Source organism: Podarcis raffonei, chromosome 2 (assembly GCF_027172205.1).
Source record: "Podarcis raffonei isolate rPodRaf1 chromosome 2, rPodRaf1.pri, whole genome shotgun sequence".
Lineage (NCBI taxonomy): Eukaryota > Metazoa > Chordata > Lepidosauria > Squamata > Lacertidae > Podarcis > Podarcis raffonei.
Window position 1 is genome coordinate 77298993 of NC_070603.1, and position 15130 is coordinate 77314122.

The 15130-nt window shown below is 38.4% G+C and overlaps 2 protein-coding genes across 5 annotated transcripts in view; one reads left to right on the forward strand and one right to left on the reverse strand.

The window, feature by feature from the left end:
- CENPP (centromere protein P) overlaps positions 1-15130 on the reverse strand; it is a 163056-nt gene that overhangs the window by 134156 nt on the left and 13770 nt on the right. The gene's annotated exons all lie outside the window — the stretch shown is intronic.
- On the forward strand, positions 2666-14716 carry OGN (osteoglycin). 3 transcript variants are annotated; one of them, XM_053377638.1, is made up of 7 exons: positions 2679-3060; positions 3608-3843; positions 7988-8078; positions 9405-9563; positions 11091-11293; positions 12092-12187; positions 12783-14716. In XM_053377638.1, the coding sequence occupies exons 2-7, from the start codon at positions 3643-3645 to the stop codon at positions 12954-12956; spliced, it is 924 nt and encodes a 307-aa protein (XP_053233613.1). In that variant the 5' UTR covers positions 2679-3060; positions 3608-3642; the 3' UTR covers positions 12957-14716. The 3 variants fall into 3 exon arrangements, with proteins under 3 accessions (XP_053233614.1, XP_053233613.1, XP_053233612.1); XM_053377637.1 differs by having other exon boundaries at positions 2681-3060; positions 3584-3843; XM_053377639.1 differs by lacking the exon at positions 9405-9563 and having other exon boundaries at positions 2666-3060; positions 3584-3843.

Below are 15130 nucleotides of genomic sequence, written 5' to 3' on the forward strand. Positions count from 1 at the left end.
TGTTTTGACGACCAGTATAAATGCAAACAGTTCAGGGAAGGAAGGAGCCAAATGGCACCTGGTCTTTCAGCCAAGCAACAGCTGCATCTTTCCATGTCTCAACTATGAAACTAGAAGCAAGATGCTAAGAGGGTACAAAAGCTACAGGCCGAGAAGACTGATCTACAAGTAGACAACATGTGGTGCTCCAGATACTTTTGAACTCCAACTCCCATTAGCCCCAGTCAGCATTTCCAACAGTAAGAAATAAAGGCGGAAGTTGTAGTCCCACAATATATGAAGAACACCACAGTGGTTACTCTGCAGATTAATAGCGTTTCCCAAATTTTCAATAAAATTAGAGACACATTATACACTTATTTTTAAAGTGTGTAAGAATGATACAAGGAGGTATTTAGATTCACAGTATTGCGCATGAGCAGCTACAACATACTGCGGCACACAGAGGTGGTATCTACTGTCAGATGAATTCTCTGTACACTAGTAGCTGGGAATGGCAAATGAGGACTATTGCATTCAGATCCTGCTTGCAGATCTAGCTGGCTAGTGTGGGAATTGGATGCTGGATCTGAGTGGGCTTTGGCCTGCTCCAGCCACAGCACAGCAGCAACTAGATTTTACTGCACCATACAAATAAAAAGAACTTATTTCAAAAACAGGAGAATTCTTTTGTCAGAAATCTGTTCCAGCCCCAGAGAAGCCCAGCCCCTGTGTATTTTAAGCATCACTGAGCTACATGCAGTTTGAAGGAGGCAAACCCAGAGAGCACTGACTTAAGCAGACACACAACTGAGAACTTCCTTCCAGTGGCTAAAAATCCTAGTGTTTCTCTATTACAGCAATGACTGAATTATATCAATCACATACAGTTCAGAGATGTGGCAGACACCCTCATTATGACTACAGCATACTAGCACAGAGCTTTCCAAACTGTGTGTCATGACACATTAGTATGTCGGCTGCATCCTGTAAGTGTATCATGCAAATGTTCCTCATACTCCTCCCAAGGCTGGAAAAGGGTTAGTTTAACCCCTGGGTTGCTAGTAAAACTGTGTCGTGAAATGATGCATGTCTAAAAAGTGTGTCACCAACATGAAAAGTTTGGAAAGCCCTATATTAGCAGTTCTGTTACAGTACACTCATTTGTCCTGGCATACACTTTGGAAATTACTGAGCTAGTAAATGCATGTCTGCAGGAGTAATAGAGATGAAGGGAGGCCTTGGCCCCTTCCCTATACAGTTAAACAAACTGAGAAAAATGACTGGGGAGTTCTTTGCCTTATAGGCAGAGCCTTATTAAAATCACAATTTGCATCCAAATTTGAGGGGATTAGCTTTCCAGTTCAATTTACAGACTACCTGCCAACATACAAAGAAATAAAATCTCAGAAGATCATATTATAAAAAGAGTCAAAAGAGCAACAACAGTTATCTCAACAACAACAGGCTCAATTTTACTTTTCTTCTTAAACACCACAGGTTGCAATCAAAGCAGTGCTCCTGCAAAGTGAATGCTCTACCCTCTCCTCCCCTGCACAGTTGTCTGCCCATCCAAAAGCATATCCCAAGGGTCAAAAAGTTTCAGGAATGGCCTGGAATGTTGGGTGGGTGAATTGTGCAAGAGCTTTCTCCAGTGATTCCTTACACCCACTCCTGACAACTCTCTTTCCCCACCCCACTGTCAGGCCTTTCCCCGGGAGTGGCTTTTGGAGGAGGATAACGCTTGAGTGAACACTGCTCCGGATGCAGTCCAATCCGGGACTGTCCATATAATAGCTTGAGTTGTAAAAGTGGCATAAGAGTGAGAGAAATTGTCATCAGTCACTGAATTTAAGAGAAAATGAAACCAATGATAGGAACAGTTGGGCTAAAAAACTTTAAAATTCTTCTGGTGCCTCAGTATTAATATTAACAGGACACATAGTATTTTAATATAACATGCACTGATTTTCAGTTTTGCTACCATTATTTTCCATCTGCAGAGTGAATTCAGGGAAAACATTTATGTTCAGAATGGATCAAGTTTCAAATGAAGACTGTAAACCAGCAGATGTACTTAAAGCAAAGCATCCAACTCCAACTGAGATGGCGTTCCACAGCAAACAGCTGGTGTCTGAACTTTGGCTTTTCTTGGAGCAATAAACATTCTACAACAACATAGCTTTGGGCTTACAAAACTAATCCAAATGAAAATATTCTCAGCTGATGCATCTTCTATTTGGAGTCCCAGCTAAAAGTAACATACCAAAGCACAGACAGTTTCAGCAGTGATGTCTTTCAACAATAAATGCTGTTTGTACATTTAGGTTCTGTTTATCTTCGCTGGCTGTGTATAAAACTGAAAGATTTCCCCTCTTTTAAGAGGTATAAAACATAGGAAGCACTTTTCATATCAAGACATGAATCTGAATTATTTTTCAATGAAACCTAATTTTTCTGCCATACACACTTTCTGTCATATGTCATTTTCATATGCAAATCTGCTTCTATTACAAACTGTATTCTCAGTGAATATACATCACACTGTTTTCTGTAATGAGCTGTTAAGGTTGGAATGCTCTCAAGATTTTCAAAACCTACAACCAACTAAACTGCAAACTAAAAGCTTGAATTTCCTGTGTGTGTATCTTGAGTTGCAAGTTTTAACTGCACAAAAAAAGTGGAATGCGTATGCCTAAACTGAAACGGAAGTCAGCTCCTTTGTCTTCCATTAAATGCTAAACTAAATGAGAAGCATATGACTTTGCTTGTCTTTATTGCATGAAACTGTAGTTGGTCCAGTTAAAGCTTTGAACGATAAGAGCAACTATATTAACATATTAAGTTGAATATTTTCCAATATATTAGTCGAGCAGGACTGATTTATCATTTTGCATTCAAGACTGCATGCTGACCCAGCCTTATTTACCCCACGGAAGGTGCTTTTAAAGTTTGACAGTTTTTGTAGTAGTATCATTTCAGACTGCTGAAAATAATCTCACTCTTGTCTAGCCATTTGGAATTAATGAAGAGAAAACCATATTGAAACAGTCACACAAGAGATCTCAATCAGCGAAAACGGTAGGTGTTATCTTCCAAGAAGTTATCTTATCAGTTTTAACAAGTTATTGTAAAAGTTTATTATATACTAGATTACATATGTTAAAAGTTATAGTATTTTTTTTCTATTGTATGCATGCTATTTTTTATAATTAAATACATTGTTATTACTTTGTTGCATATTTCAAAGTTTAGTTTGCTCTACAAAATAGTCCTTAAGACAATGAAAAAAATACTTTTCAGTCCCAGGCTGGGCTCAGCCCTGTTCCTTTTAACTATTTCATCACCATACATACAAAATCTAAAACAATGTTTTGTATGTATTTCTATCAGCACTTAACTCACAAAACAAATCTGCAATGTATCAATTTGTACTTCTATTTTCCTACACTGTACATTGTCAACTTTTTAACATTGGAAATATTTATAGAAAGAATGCTAAGAGTTAATAATTTTTCCACGTTCCTTAAGCATTAGAAATCACTGCCAACTAGACCTCTACGCTTTAAATATTGTTTTGAGAGATTGCTTTTTTTATTTCCAGTCACAAAGAAATCATTCTGCTTAGTCCTTCCAGCTCAATACAAGCCTCAGCCTCTCAAAATGAAGACTTTGCAGAAATTTGGTCTCTTCTTTTATTTTTTGTTGCCCTTGGTGAAGTTGGCACCACCTAAACAACACTCAGCCACATTTTATGACCCTGGTTTGGCCACTCTTGAAGAGACAATATTTAAGCAAAGTTATGAAGACATAATATTTAAGGAGGATTATGAAGACAAGCCACAGGATGCAGTAAAAAATCAGGTATTTGACAAGTTCTGTGTTCATCTATGCATGCAAGCATGTTCCATGGGTAATTATGAAAACAAATGGAAAAAATAAGGATAATGTAAAGTTAGCCAAAATAAAATCATAATATAGTTACACACAATTGTTTTATTTTGTTCCTTTATCATAGTGGAACTGTTTGGGTGCATAGGAACAGGCAATGTGACATACCTATGTGGGCCACAAGCAATGGGTGTGAGCCCACGTTTGCCTTAATGCATGACTTTCTTCCCCTTTTATTTCAAAAGTACATTTTACCAATTATCTGTTACATTATCATAAAGAGTGACCATTCTGCACTGATATACAAAAAATCAAGTGTGGTCCATTGATCTATCATGAACTCATTTTCTGGTCTAGACAAGTCTTAGGCTTATCCCAACCCCCCAATCCCTTTTGTGTAAAATAGGTTTAACAGTGGCCTATTTTATGAGAGCAACATTAACATATGTTATAAGGAATTTTATGCATTATATAAATGATAAACAGCTATACAGTACAACCCTCAATTATTCAAACCAAAACAGAGCATTGTACCTTAACAAGCCTTATAAATTGCCACTACATTTAATGAATTTACAATGTGCTGCCCTATCCAATAGTATTAAATACCTGCCTTGTGACCATTCAGTGATGGGCGGGCTACAAGTACAAATAATAAATAAATCAGTATTTAAAATTATATTGTCTAGAATGTAGTACACACATGCAGAAAACCTATGGTGGATCAAAGCCTCATAACATGATGTTCAGAGCCAATGCCAAAAAGAAATTTAGTTTTAGCATTTATGTTGTTGTTGCAGTTGGGCATGTGACAAAGCTGGAGCCAAAAACACTCCCATACTGCCTACTTGCTCTTTCAAGGGAAGTGCAACTCATCCAGGGCAGCAGTAGTCATAGAATCATAAAGTTGGAAGGGACCCTGATGATCATCTAGCCCAACCCCCTGCAATGCCGTTGTCCCATACATGGATCAAACCTGAAACCTTGGCGTTATTAGCACCATGCTCTAACCAACTGTCACAGTTGGTGACAATTTAATTATTACATTATCTGCACATGTATTAAGTTCTTAACTGTTTATTCCTTAAAGATGTCTATTTACTATTTTTAAAATTGTTTACCTAAAAAGGAGAAAGTGTAACATTTTAAATAGAGTAAACTGTGCTTTGCACCAGTAGATGGCGCTTCAGTAAGATGAACTTCAGTTTATAGTACATATCTTGCGAATTTGTTTTATGCAAAACTAGCCCATGTAATGCAAGATACGTTTAATGATGTTTGAGATTGCTATAATCCACCCTGGGTCCTTCAGTGAAGGATGAGTAATACATTTAATAGTGAAAAGAAGAAGTGAGAAAGGGGTTAAAGAAGGGCAGCTAAAGCGATTAGAGTACTAAATGGGGAAAAGCTAATGTTTCACTTAAAAGAGAACCAAATACAGGGGTTACAACTGAAGGGTATTAAAACAAAGACAAATTGCTTTTCTATTCATAATACTCAAACAGGATATGGACAACAAAATTAACTCAATGAACATTTAAGTGCATCAAAGACTTAAGCTCTTCTCATATATTCCATACATTTACCTGAATTTTTGCAAGTAGCACAATAGTTTGTCACCTCATATTTTAATACCATTTATGATTTCCCTGTCTTTTAATTCATGAACAAGAACAACATCAAAGCAGCAATACCCAAACTCAGTGACACATTTGCATACCTTGAGGGGGACTGGGGTATGATTTATAATTATTTATAAAACAGCCTGAAGGAAAAAGGACCCAGTAGAACAAAACCCTGCTCACAAGTTTACAGTAAATTAAATTAAGTCACCTTGTTGGATCCCTCCACCATTCCATGTCTCTTCAAAACATGACTACATAAGGAAAACCCTGCCAAAGATCTAGCTTGTCCAACATTCTATTCTCCAAGGGCCAACAAGATGCCTATGGGAAGCTTACAAGCAACTGGTTTTCAGAGGCATGCTGCTCTCAATGCTGGGGTAACATCTTAACTAGTACCCCTTGGAGCCAGGAAGCCCCCCCATATGGCAATTGTTCCGCTGCAGCCCCATTGCCAATCTATGGGCAGTGACATCCTCCTGAGGAAATGCATACCGGGATTTCCTCCTATGCAACTGAAGGCACAAGAAAATCCCAGAAACATCACTGTTGTACAGAAATAGCTGTAACTATCCATAGTCATGCTGCTCTGAGATTTTTAAATAAGGCAACTCCCAAGTTACGTTCCAAGACACTGCGTGTGTAAGTGAAATCACATGTATTAGAAACACCACTGAAAAAGCCGGCAAACACCCCGTTCTGCCCCCGTTCCTTTTTGTGATGTTTTTGGGTGGCTTCCAGGTTCAGTGTGATGCACATGTACACAGTCACACACATATCAGTCACACCTAAAATGGCCACTGCCTGTATTAAGCAGTTTATAAATGTTTCATATACTTAAACAATAAATGAAAGGTCAGAGGACCCAGTTGATGTGATGTGGGGTGATCCTGCTTGATGGCTGAGCAATCTGGAGTTGCAAAAAGGATGGTCAGCTCAGTCCCAGTAGTTGTCTCAACTATAATGCTGATGATATGGAGCAAAACACAATCAGTTGTTTGTCCAGCTTCAAAGTGTTGTTGTGGTATCTGAGAGGCTTTTATTCCCTCATTTCATTTTCCCAGCAGATCCCAGGGCAGGATTCTGAACTTCCAAAATTCTGATGGAACTACCAAGAGGGCCCCCTCTGCTAATATTAACACTGGGGAGGGTGTGTAGGGAATCAAGGGGCCTTTCAGATATTTGAGGTCTAAATTGTTTGGGGCTTTAAATACTAGTGTAAGCACCTTAAATTGGGCCCAGAAAAGAATTAGCAGCCAATGCAGCTGTTTTAGAACAGGGGTTATATATGAGTAGTAAAGGCAGCCCCAGCCAGTAATCTGGCTGTTGCATTTTGAACCAGTACAAGTTTCTAAGTCATCTTAAAGGGCAGCTCCAGAGTGCACTGTAATAATCCAACCTGGAAGTTATCAGAGCACTGAGTACTGTGGCCAAGTCATCTCTGTCCAAATGGGGCCATAGCTGGCAAACAAGCCATAGCTCGAAATAGGCATTCCTAGCCACGGAAGCCACTTAGACCTCAAGTAACAGTGCTGGAGCCAGGAATATCCCCAAGCTATCAACCTGCTCCTTCCAGTGGAGTGCAATCCTGTCCAGAACAAGCTGTGTTTACCTCTTGGACTCAAGAAATTGGAACATACAACACATCCAGCCTGCCACTGCCTCCACACACCATCCCACTTCTTATTAGTCTGAGTGTTCATTGCAATTCAGAATTGGTAACCATAGTTTGATCCCAGTTACAGGGAGCACTGGGACATGGGTGGCGCTGTGGGTTAAACCACAGAGCCTAGGACTTACTGATCAGTAGGTCAGCAGTTCGAATCCCCACGACGGGGTGAGCTCCCATTGCTCGGTCCCTGCTCCTGCCAACCTAGCAGTTTGAAAGCACGTCAAAGTGCAAGTAGATAAATAGGTACCGCTCCGGTGGGAAGGTAAACGGCGTTTCCATGCGCTGCCACATGACCCGGAAGCTGTACGCCGGCTCCCTCGGCCAATAAAGCAAGATGAGCGCCGCAACCCCAGAGTCGGCCATGACTGGACCTAATGGTCAGGGGTCCCTTTACCTTTACAGGGAGCATTAAACCCACAACCTCCCAGTTCAGTCATCACAGCAAACTACCAGCCAGGTTATATTGTATTAACCTGGGTGTGCCAGGGAAAGAAGCTCACACGCGGTGCATGCCTGATCCAATAAATCATGGTTGTTGGGCCAGGAACATGACATCTGATCTGCCCACTAGCAAATGGAAATAACAAAGTATTGCTTAATTTAACTGTCTGTATTCAACATGAGGTGTCACATGAAGTTACCCTATCCCAGAAGTACTGCTGATTGTTAGATTTTGGTGTGTGTGTTTTAAACTAGATTGTTTCCAGTGCTCCAGGAAATGTTCCAGACAATGTGGTTTATTAACTTTTAAAGGTTTTACCACCACTATTGAAAATTAATATATTAATCCCTGCATGTGTTTTTATAACTTCCTACATATAAGGAAAGCAATGATATGCTCCTTTTCCACGAAAATGAACTGCAAATGCAGAGAGATGAAGAGATACTTAGTGAGGGATCAACAAATTTAACAGGTAAGATTTTACCACATTACAGTATAATATCAAGCTTAAAACAAACAAACAAAATAGTTACCAAAAATGTGAGAAAGTATGCACACTGACATAAGCATCAGAATTCAACTTGCCACTTGCTTGGAGCAAGTAATGATTGCCCTGAATGAACCACAAAGTGCAAGATGCACTGGTCTCCCCTTCTCCCCTATTTCTAATGCTTCTAGTCAGAGAAGCATGTTTTGGCAGCTGTGTGCATACACACTCACATACTCCAGGCTTTAAAAATTGTACTTTTTTTATAAGCCTAGACAGCAAGCACATGCTCACAGATATCACAGAGTTGCATTTTCCCAGACAAAAATGATGCCAGAGAAAGCAGAAAGCTCAGCAACAGATCTCACTTCTCAACTACAGTGTTAGAGCTGACAATATGTGATCAATCAGTGTTGGGTCTAGCTGCTTCAGAATCATGACTAAGGTTTCTCAGTGTCAGAAGAACAGGGGATGGAGAACAAAAATACAGTGGTACCTCGAGTTAAAAATGCCTCAGGTTACAAACGCGTCAGGTTACAAACTCCACTAACCTGGAAGAGTTACCTCGAGTTGAGAACTTTGCCCCAGGATGAGAATGGAAATCATGTGCCAGCGGCACAGTGGCAGCAAGAGGCCCCATTAGCGAAAGCACGCCTCTAGTTAAGAACAGTTTCAAGTTAAGAACAGACCTCCGGAATGAATGAAGTTCGTAACTAGAAGCACCTCTGTAGGCAATAGTGAAGTGAGTAAATTCCTCTACTTGAAAACAAATGAAGAGGATTGAACCCATTTGTCATATCAAATTTCATTCCAATATCCTAAGGTTTGAGAAATATTACAAATAAAGCAAATAAAAAGAAAATAGAGACTATTTCTCATGATCTGACTATTAAACCTGGAATTCTAGTTAAGCTACATTTGTTATCCTTTCATCTATCTGTATTTTTCAACCCATACAACAATAAGAAATGGAGTTGAAAACATTTTAGAAAGAATACGTACACTATCTCAAATTTACAAGATATGGTAAGTTTCTATGCTTTAGAAATCTAAATTCTAAAATTTACTAGGTCAAGTCTGTTTGAATAAAGTGCTATATAAAAAATTCTGTTGACTGACACTAAATTCAAAACTGTCCGAAGGCCTCATGTGATATGAGTAAAAAAATGTTTCCATATCCTAATGTCTGCAAAATGCATATAAGACAATTTGAATATAGCATTTATGCCCCATAAAGTGTGCCACTAGGACTGACAGATAATCAACCGTCCAACATTCCACTTACATAGAAACAAAATTATCTTATTTCAGATTTGGCTACTTGTCTGCTGTGTGTTTGTTTAAGTGGTTCAGTTTACTGTGAAGAAACAGATATGGAAAGTGTTCCAGCTCTGCCAAAAGAAACTGGCTATCTTTATGCACGTTTCAACAAAATCAAGAAGCTGAAAGTATCTGATTTTGCTGAAATTCGTAAGTATATACTTGATTTAAAACTACATACCATACTTCTTGACTATACTAAAGGTTTGGGTAAAACATTAAAAATACCTTTCATTACCTTTAAATTCATGTCCATATACTACTACTACTGAAGGTGAATTACATCTCATTCATAAAATTTTAACTGCAACCATCTATATTAGTAAACAAATAAACACTGACCAAGATCACTCTATTCTTTTTAAGTTCAATTCATTTATTCTTCTTATTTTTAAAACTTATTTTTTCAGATAAATAACCACAGGTATTGTATAAATCACCATCCTGGAAGAAGCAATCCTTTCCCACCCAAGGGACTACAGTGGTGCCTCGCAAGACGAATGCCTCGCAAAACGAAAAACGCGCAAGACGAAAGGGTTTTTCCGTTTTTGCGTCGCTGCGCAAGACGATTTTCCCTATGGGCTTGCTTCGCAAGACGAAAACGTCTTGCGATTTTTTTCGCTTTTTTCCCAAAGCCGCTTGAAGAGGCGCAGTTGCGACGGACCGTGCTTCGCAAGACGAAAAACATCGCAAGATGAAGAGACTCGCGGAACGAATTAATTTCGTCTTGCGAGGCACCACTGTATCTCTTTACATGATTCCTGTGGCCACAAAGTCAGACCTAGATAACAACTAAGAAAGAACATTTTAATCTTCAGCAGTACCATTTTCTTCATATGCATATACATGTATGGTTAATTAAGTATTTAATTGATTAATTAATTTAATACTTCTTCATCAATGACAACCCTAGAAATAAGATAAAACAGCATAGTACTATCCTTGAACAATGCCCACTGAATGAGAAAGGATTAATCCTAGAACTCCTTTCTGTAAGTTGATCACAGTGCTACTCTAGGAGGAAGACCAAAAAAGAATACATGCTCATAGATTAGCAGGACAACATTGTGTAAGCTGGCAGGAAGCAGACACTGGGTACCCTTGAGAAGCCTGATCAAATGCCAAAATCTCAGCAAAAAGGGATAAAAAAAATAAAGTAGCTTTAGTGCTGTTGTTTAAACCTTCCTACTGAGCCAAGCACCCAGCTCCTGAGAGGGCTGCAGAGCAATCATTTGATAAGTGGTGAAAGAGAGATAACAGCTGAGGAGGTGAGCCTGTTTGTGCACTTTTATTACTGAGTGTAGTGGTGGGGGGCTTCTCTTCCCTGACAGCCCACGTGCACAGAAGAGGAATGAGCACTCCCTTGCACTAGTCTGCTCACTCAGTTGCATGAAATTCCTGGTCATCTGTGGTTACCAGGCCAGGGCTTAAAAGGATGAATTAGACATTTACAATTGGTGCTGCCACTGTAAAGGAAGAACATTGGAGGACATTGAAGGCAAGCTTAGTTTATTTGAAGCTCTCCCGAGGAGAAAAATTATCAGCGCAATACCCAGGACTCCATAACCAGGCTGCACAGCACAGCCTACTATGCAGCAACACTTTACTAGGGGCTTAGCAGGTGATTGCTTACAAAAAGCATCAGAGCCTATCTTTTCTTTCTTTCTTCTTTTTTAGCCACACTGAAAAGAATAGATTTGACTGGAAATATGATACAAGATATTGAAGATGGGACCTTTGCAAAACTAGTATTATTAGAAGAACTTTCACTTGCTGATAATAGACTTGCCAAGCTTCCAACTTTGCCTCCAAAGCTAACTTCACTGAAAGCAAACAATAACTTTATTAAAAGCAGAGGAATTAAAGCAAACGCTTTCAAGGTAATAAAATTTATTATTACAATTGATTCCTATGTCGTGCTAAGCCAAACCATGGCTTAGTGCAACATGTACGCTCCATGAGAGAACATCCTGGCCACTTGGTTCCTCCTCAGTTGTTTTGCTGCTGTGCTACAGTGAGCTAAGGTCTGGTGTGTGCACGTCGTCCGAACCCAATCTTGTGGTTTAGCTCTTCAGACTATCTAAGAACTATACCCAAGATTTGTCCTGTAGTTTATAGTTTATGCTCTGGGAAGCTTTTCTACTTCTTCAATACAATATTGCATGGGATCCCAATCCAAAGGACCATACAACTAGTTTTGCATCCCCAAGAGGGCTGTCATCTTGTTTCTTAACATAGCAGCCCACCATGCTACATAGCATTTCACCATTTTTTGCTCAAAATATCCAAAAACAAGTTGTTCAGAATTAATGTTATGAAAAGGAGAAGAGGTAAAGTAGCATAAATAAGCTGGGATTTAATTCATTAATCTTGGCATGCTGAATGGCTTATATATGCCCAGTGGAATCTTTGATTCTCTTCATGCTCCTCTCTCCGCATCTACAGCATCTATCATATTGGTGTTGGCCCAAAAGAAATGAAGGAGATCACTTTTTAAAAAATGTGTTATTCTTTTTAGATTAAGTAATATATTTATTTATACTACAGGCTTCAAACATCTTTCAACACAACTGAATAGCCCAATCCCTATCAATAGATCCAATTAGTAACCAATTATCTTGTTTAAACTGCTTGTAAAACAGTTTCTTTTCCCCTCCTTTTCTGTTTCTCTTTTACAGAAGCTGACCAACTTGTCATTTCTTGACCTAGGACACAATTTACTCGAGTCTGTCCCACTTAACTTGCCAGAGAGCCTGCGTACTCTGAATCTTCAGGTCTGAAAACATTTTGTTGCTGTTGCACAAAGAAATATTTGTGTGTGTGTATACACACACTACCAATGACCCAAGAGAACTCAGCTTTACATTTTTTTGTTTCATTTTTGTATTTTAAAATACTTCATCAGAAAGGTGGTTTATAAATTAAGTTAATAAATAAAATAAAATAGCTGTGCACTGAAAGCCTAAGCAAGGGAAACAGCAACCTGCCCAATAAAGAATACTGTTCTCTGGTAACTTACAGATTCTTCGGAAGGGATATGTTACTGTAGTGTAGGGACTCCCATTTGTAATCTATAGGAATCTGCAAGTTTTATTTTTCTTCATGTAAAGAAGAAATTTTCAGGGCAGAATACCATGCAATAGACAAACAATGTTGTATAGGAAGAGCCATGAAGGAACCAAACGTTAATGTAAGGAGTTTGGAAAAACCATGTCCTATATACAATGTACATATTTATAACAGAAATCATTATAGTGCTATAGAGAGAAGTATTGAATAGGATTTCAATGAAAGAAAACATCAAACTAGTATATCTTTTAACTAGCATTGGATCTTCAGATTTTTCAAGTTCACTGTTTTGATTTGCAGTTCAACAACATAACCAGCATCACAGATGAAACATTCTGCAAAGGGAACAATCAGACCCGTTACGTTCGGCAACGCATGGATATCATAAGAATGGATGGCAACCCAGTCATCTTGGGAAAGTACCCCAATGCTTTTATGTGCCTGAGAACCTTGCCTATAGGCACATACTTTTAATTATTAACAAAACTGAAAATGGTAAAAAGTAGGTAAAGATTACCATTTTATCACGGTTTCAATTTGTCTTTCCATGTTAATATCTTCACATATGTATATTCAACACTTTTAGCCGTTATAACTTCTACCTTAACTTGGTGAAATTGCACCTTCTGATTTAATAAGCCTGAGCCTTTTTTATTTCTAGAACTTAGACTCAAATATAAAACCAGTAACGTATTCTTTTTTTAAGGGAACCAATCTACAGGCAATGCCCCATCTATGTGCATTCAATATGTGCAGGACCATGTAAATGCACATCACGCTGAACCCGAAAGTGGCCCAAAAAATCACAAAAAGGGGCAGAACGGGGAAACGGTGGGGAACAGGGTGTTTGCAGGCTTTTGTTTTCAACTGTTTTTTCAAATATGCACTATTTCACTGACACATGCAGTACCTCGGAACGTAACCCCCACATAAATGGGGGGTTGCCTGTATTTCAAAAGAATAAATATTTTTCTTAAAATGCTTTAACACTGTGTGGAGAATAATCAGCTGATGTAGAGAGAATGGGTAGCATTCTCATGTGACCAGTCTAATGTGTTTTATATAGGAAACACATAATGCACAACATGGGAGAAATGAGACAGACTTTGCTGAAGCAGAATAAACTTTTGTTATTTTCTAGCAAACATAAAGTAGCTGGATTTAAGACACCAGTTTTTTGTCTAATGGCAAAGTAGGACACAATATATTGGGGATAAAATGGAGGCAACAAACAGCTTTTCATCTTTAATCAGTAACAGACCTACAAAAAGATTTGAGGAAGTTTCCCATTGTTTAAAGTTGGCAACTTCGTAGTTTGCTTTTCCACTCACAGAAACGGAAGTGAGAAGAGAAAGCAAAGGGTCTGTGTAAAGGTGCATGAACCACATACAAATCCTAGATTATTAAGCCAGGATTTCATCATGTGAATGAGACCAGTCAGATTGAGTTGTTTAGATTTCTGAAGCAGAAATAGTCAGCACCTGAAACTCATGCTTGGCAATATTAATATTGCTTAAAAGATACCATGCAACATAGTCTCTGCATTGAACACTGTTACCAAAAAACAATTACTAATTATCTGAAAAACCCTGAAGAATATTAATAACTGAACAATTCATACTGCACCTTATTGACACTCTTTAAGCTGTCAATGTACTTAGAAGGGAAATGCATCCATTTTGGTAATATTAAGTACAGTCCTATACAATTCAAATAGGTATTTAAAGACAACCACAATCTTATGCACAATTCTAAGTTAGTCCTATTGAGCTCTGTGGAACTTGATTCTACCCAATCATGCATAGTACTTTGCAGTAAGAATAAGCAATAACTGTGAATTTTTATTGTATTTAATATATCACTCTCCTCAAGCCACCACATGACTATTTTTAGATTGTGGCATCTGTGTTGTGATCAGCCAGAGTTTAAACCCTTATCTCAAAACAGAAGTCATTTGGGCTGGTTTGAATATAATTGTCCAACTTTGTGCATGTCAGCTGAAGACTTCTTCAGAAGTAGGTTCTTTATCAGTAAATTCTGCATTCTCTTTTTTTCATACCAGATATGTTCTTTTCTGATTTAATTATTCACTAGTATTGAAGATTTTTACAGCTATTAAGCTCTGCTCTAGCTATTCTGCTTTAATTGTACTATGTATCCAATCTCATTTACATGGCAAAATCTTTAGAGATTACTGTTTGTTTTTAGTTTGTGTGTGTTACCTATTGACTAAAACTCTAACATGTCTAATAATACAAACCATCAGAAAGAAAAAGTAAGAAAGAGGACATACTTCACTATTCCTTTGTAAGTAAATGGTCTTCTATGACTGGGCAAAGATGGTAATACATAGTTTGTCTTTGGCAAAATATGTGGTTGGGCAATGGCACCAAACCTCACTTCCATTTTATTACCTCAATCCTTTCCTTGTTTGAGCACTTTTAATCTCCACCTACAGCCAGGTAGATTGAAAGTTTATTTGATCACAGCATCTTCCTCAGTCTTACGTTCCATGATTTGCCACTCCTCCTACTACATCCTATGACAGACAAATTGAACCCTTTATTTGCTCTCCACTAAACCCTTCTCCCCTTCCCTCAATAGGCATATTGGGGGAATCCTCAAATTGTTGTGACCCAGTCCCCAGT

Bases quoted from the DNA above. Each gene is read 5' to 3' on its own strand.
- OGN (XM_053377638.1), top strand. From the start codon at position 3,643: ATGAAGACTTTGCAGAAATTTGGTCTCTTCTTTTATTTTTTGTTGCCC. The intron at 9,564-11,090 runs GTAAGTATATAC...CTTCTTTTTTAG, and splicing joins ATCTGATTTTGCTGAAATTC to CCACACTGAAAAGAATAGAT. The intron at 12,188-12,782 runs GTCTGAAAACAT...TTTGATTTGCAG, and splicing joins TGCGTACTCTGAATCTTCAG to TTCAACAACATAACCAGCAT.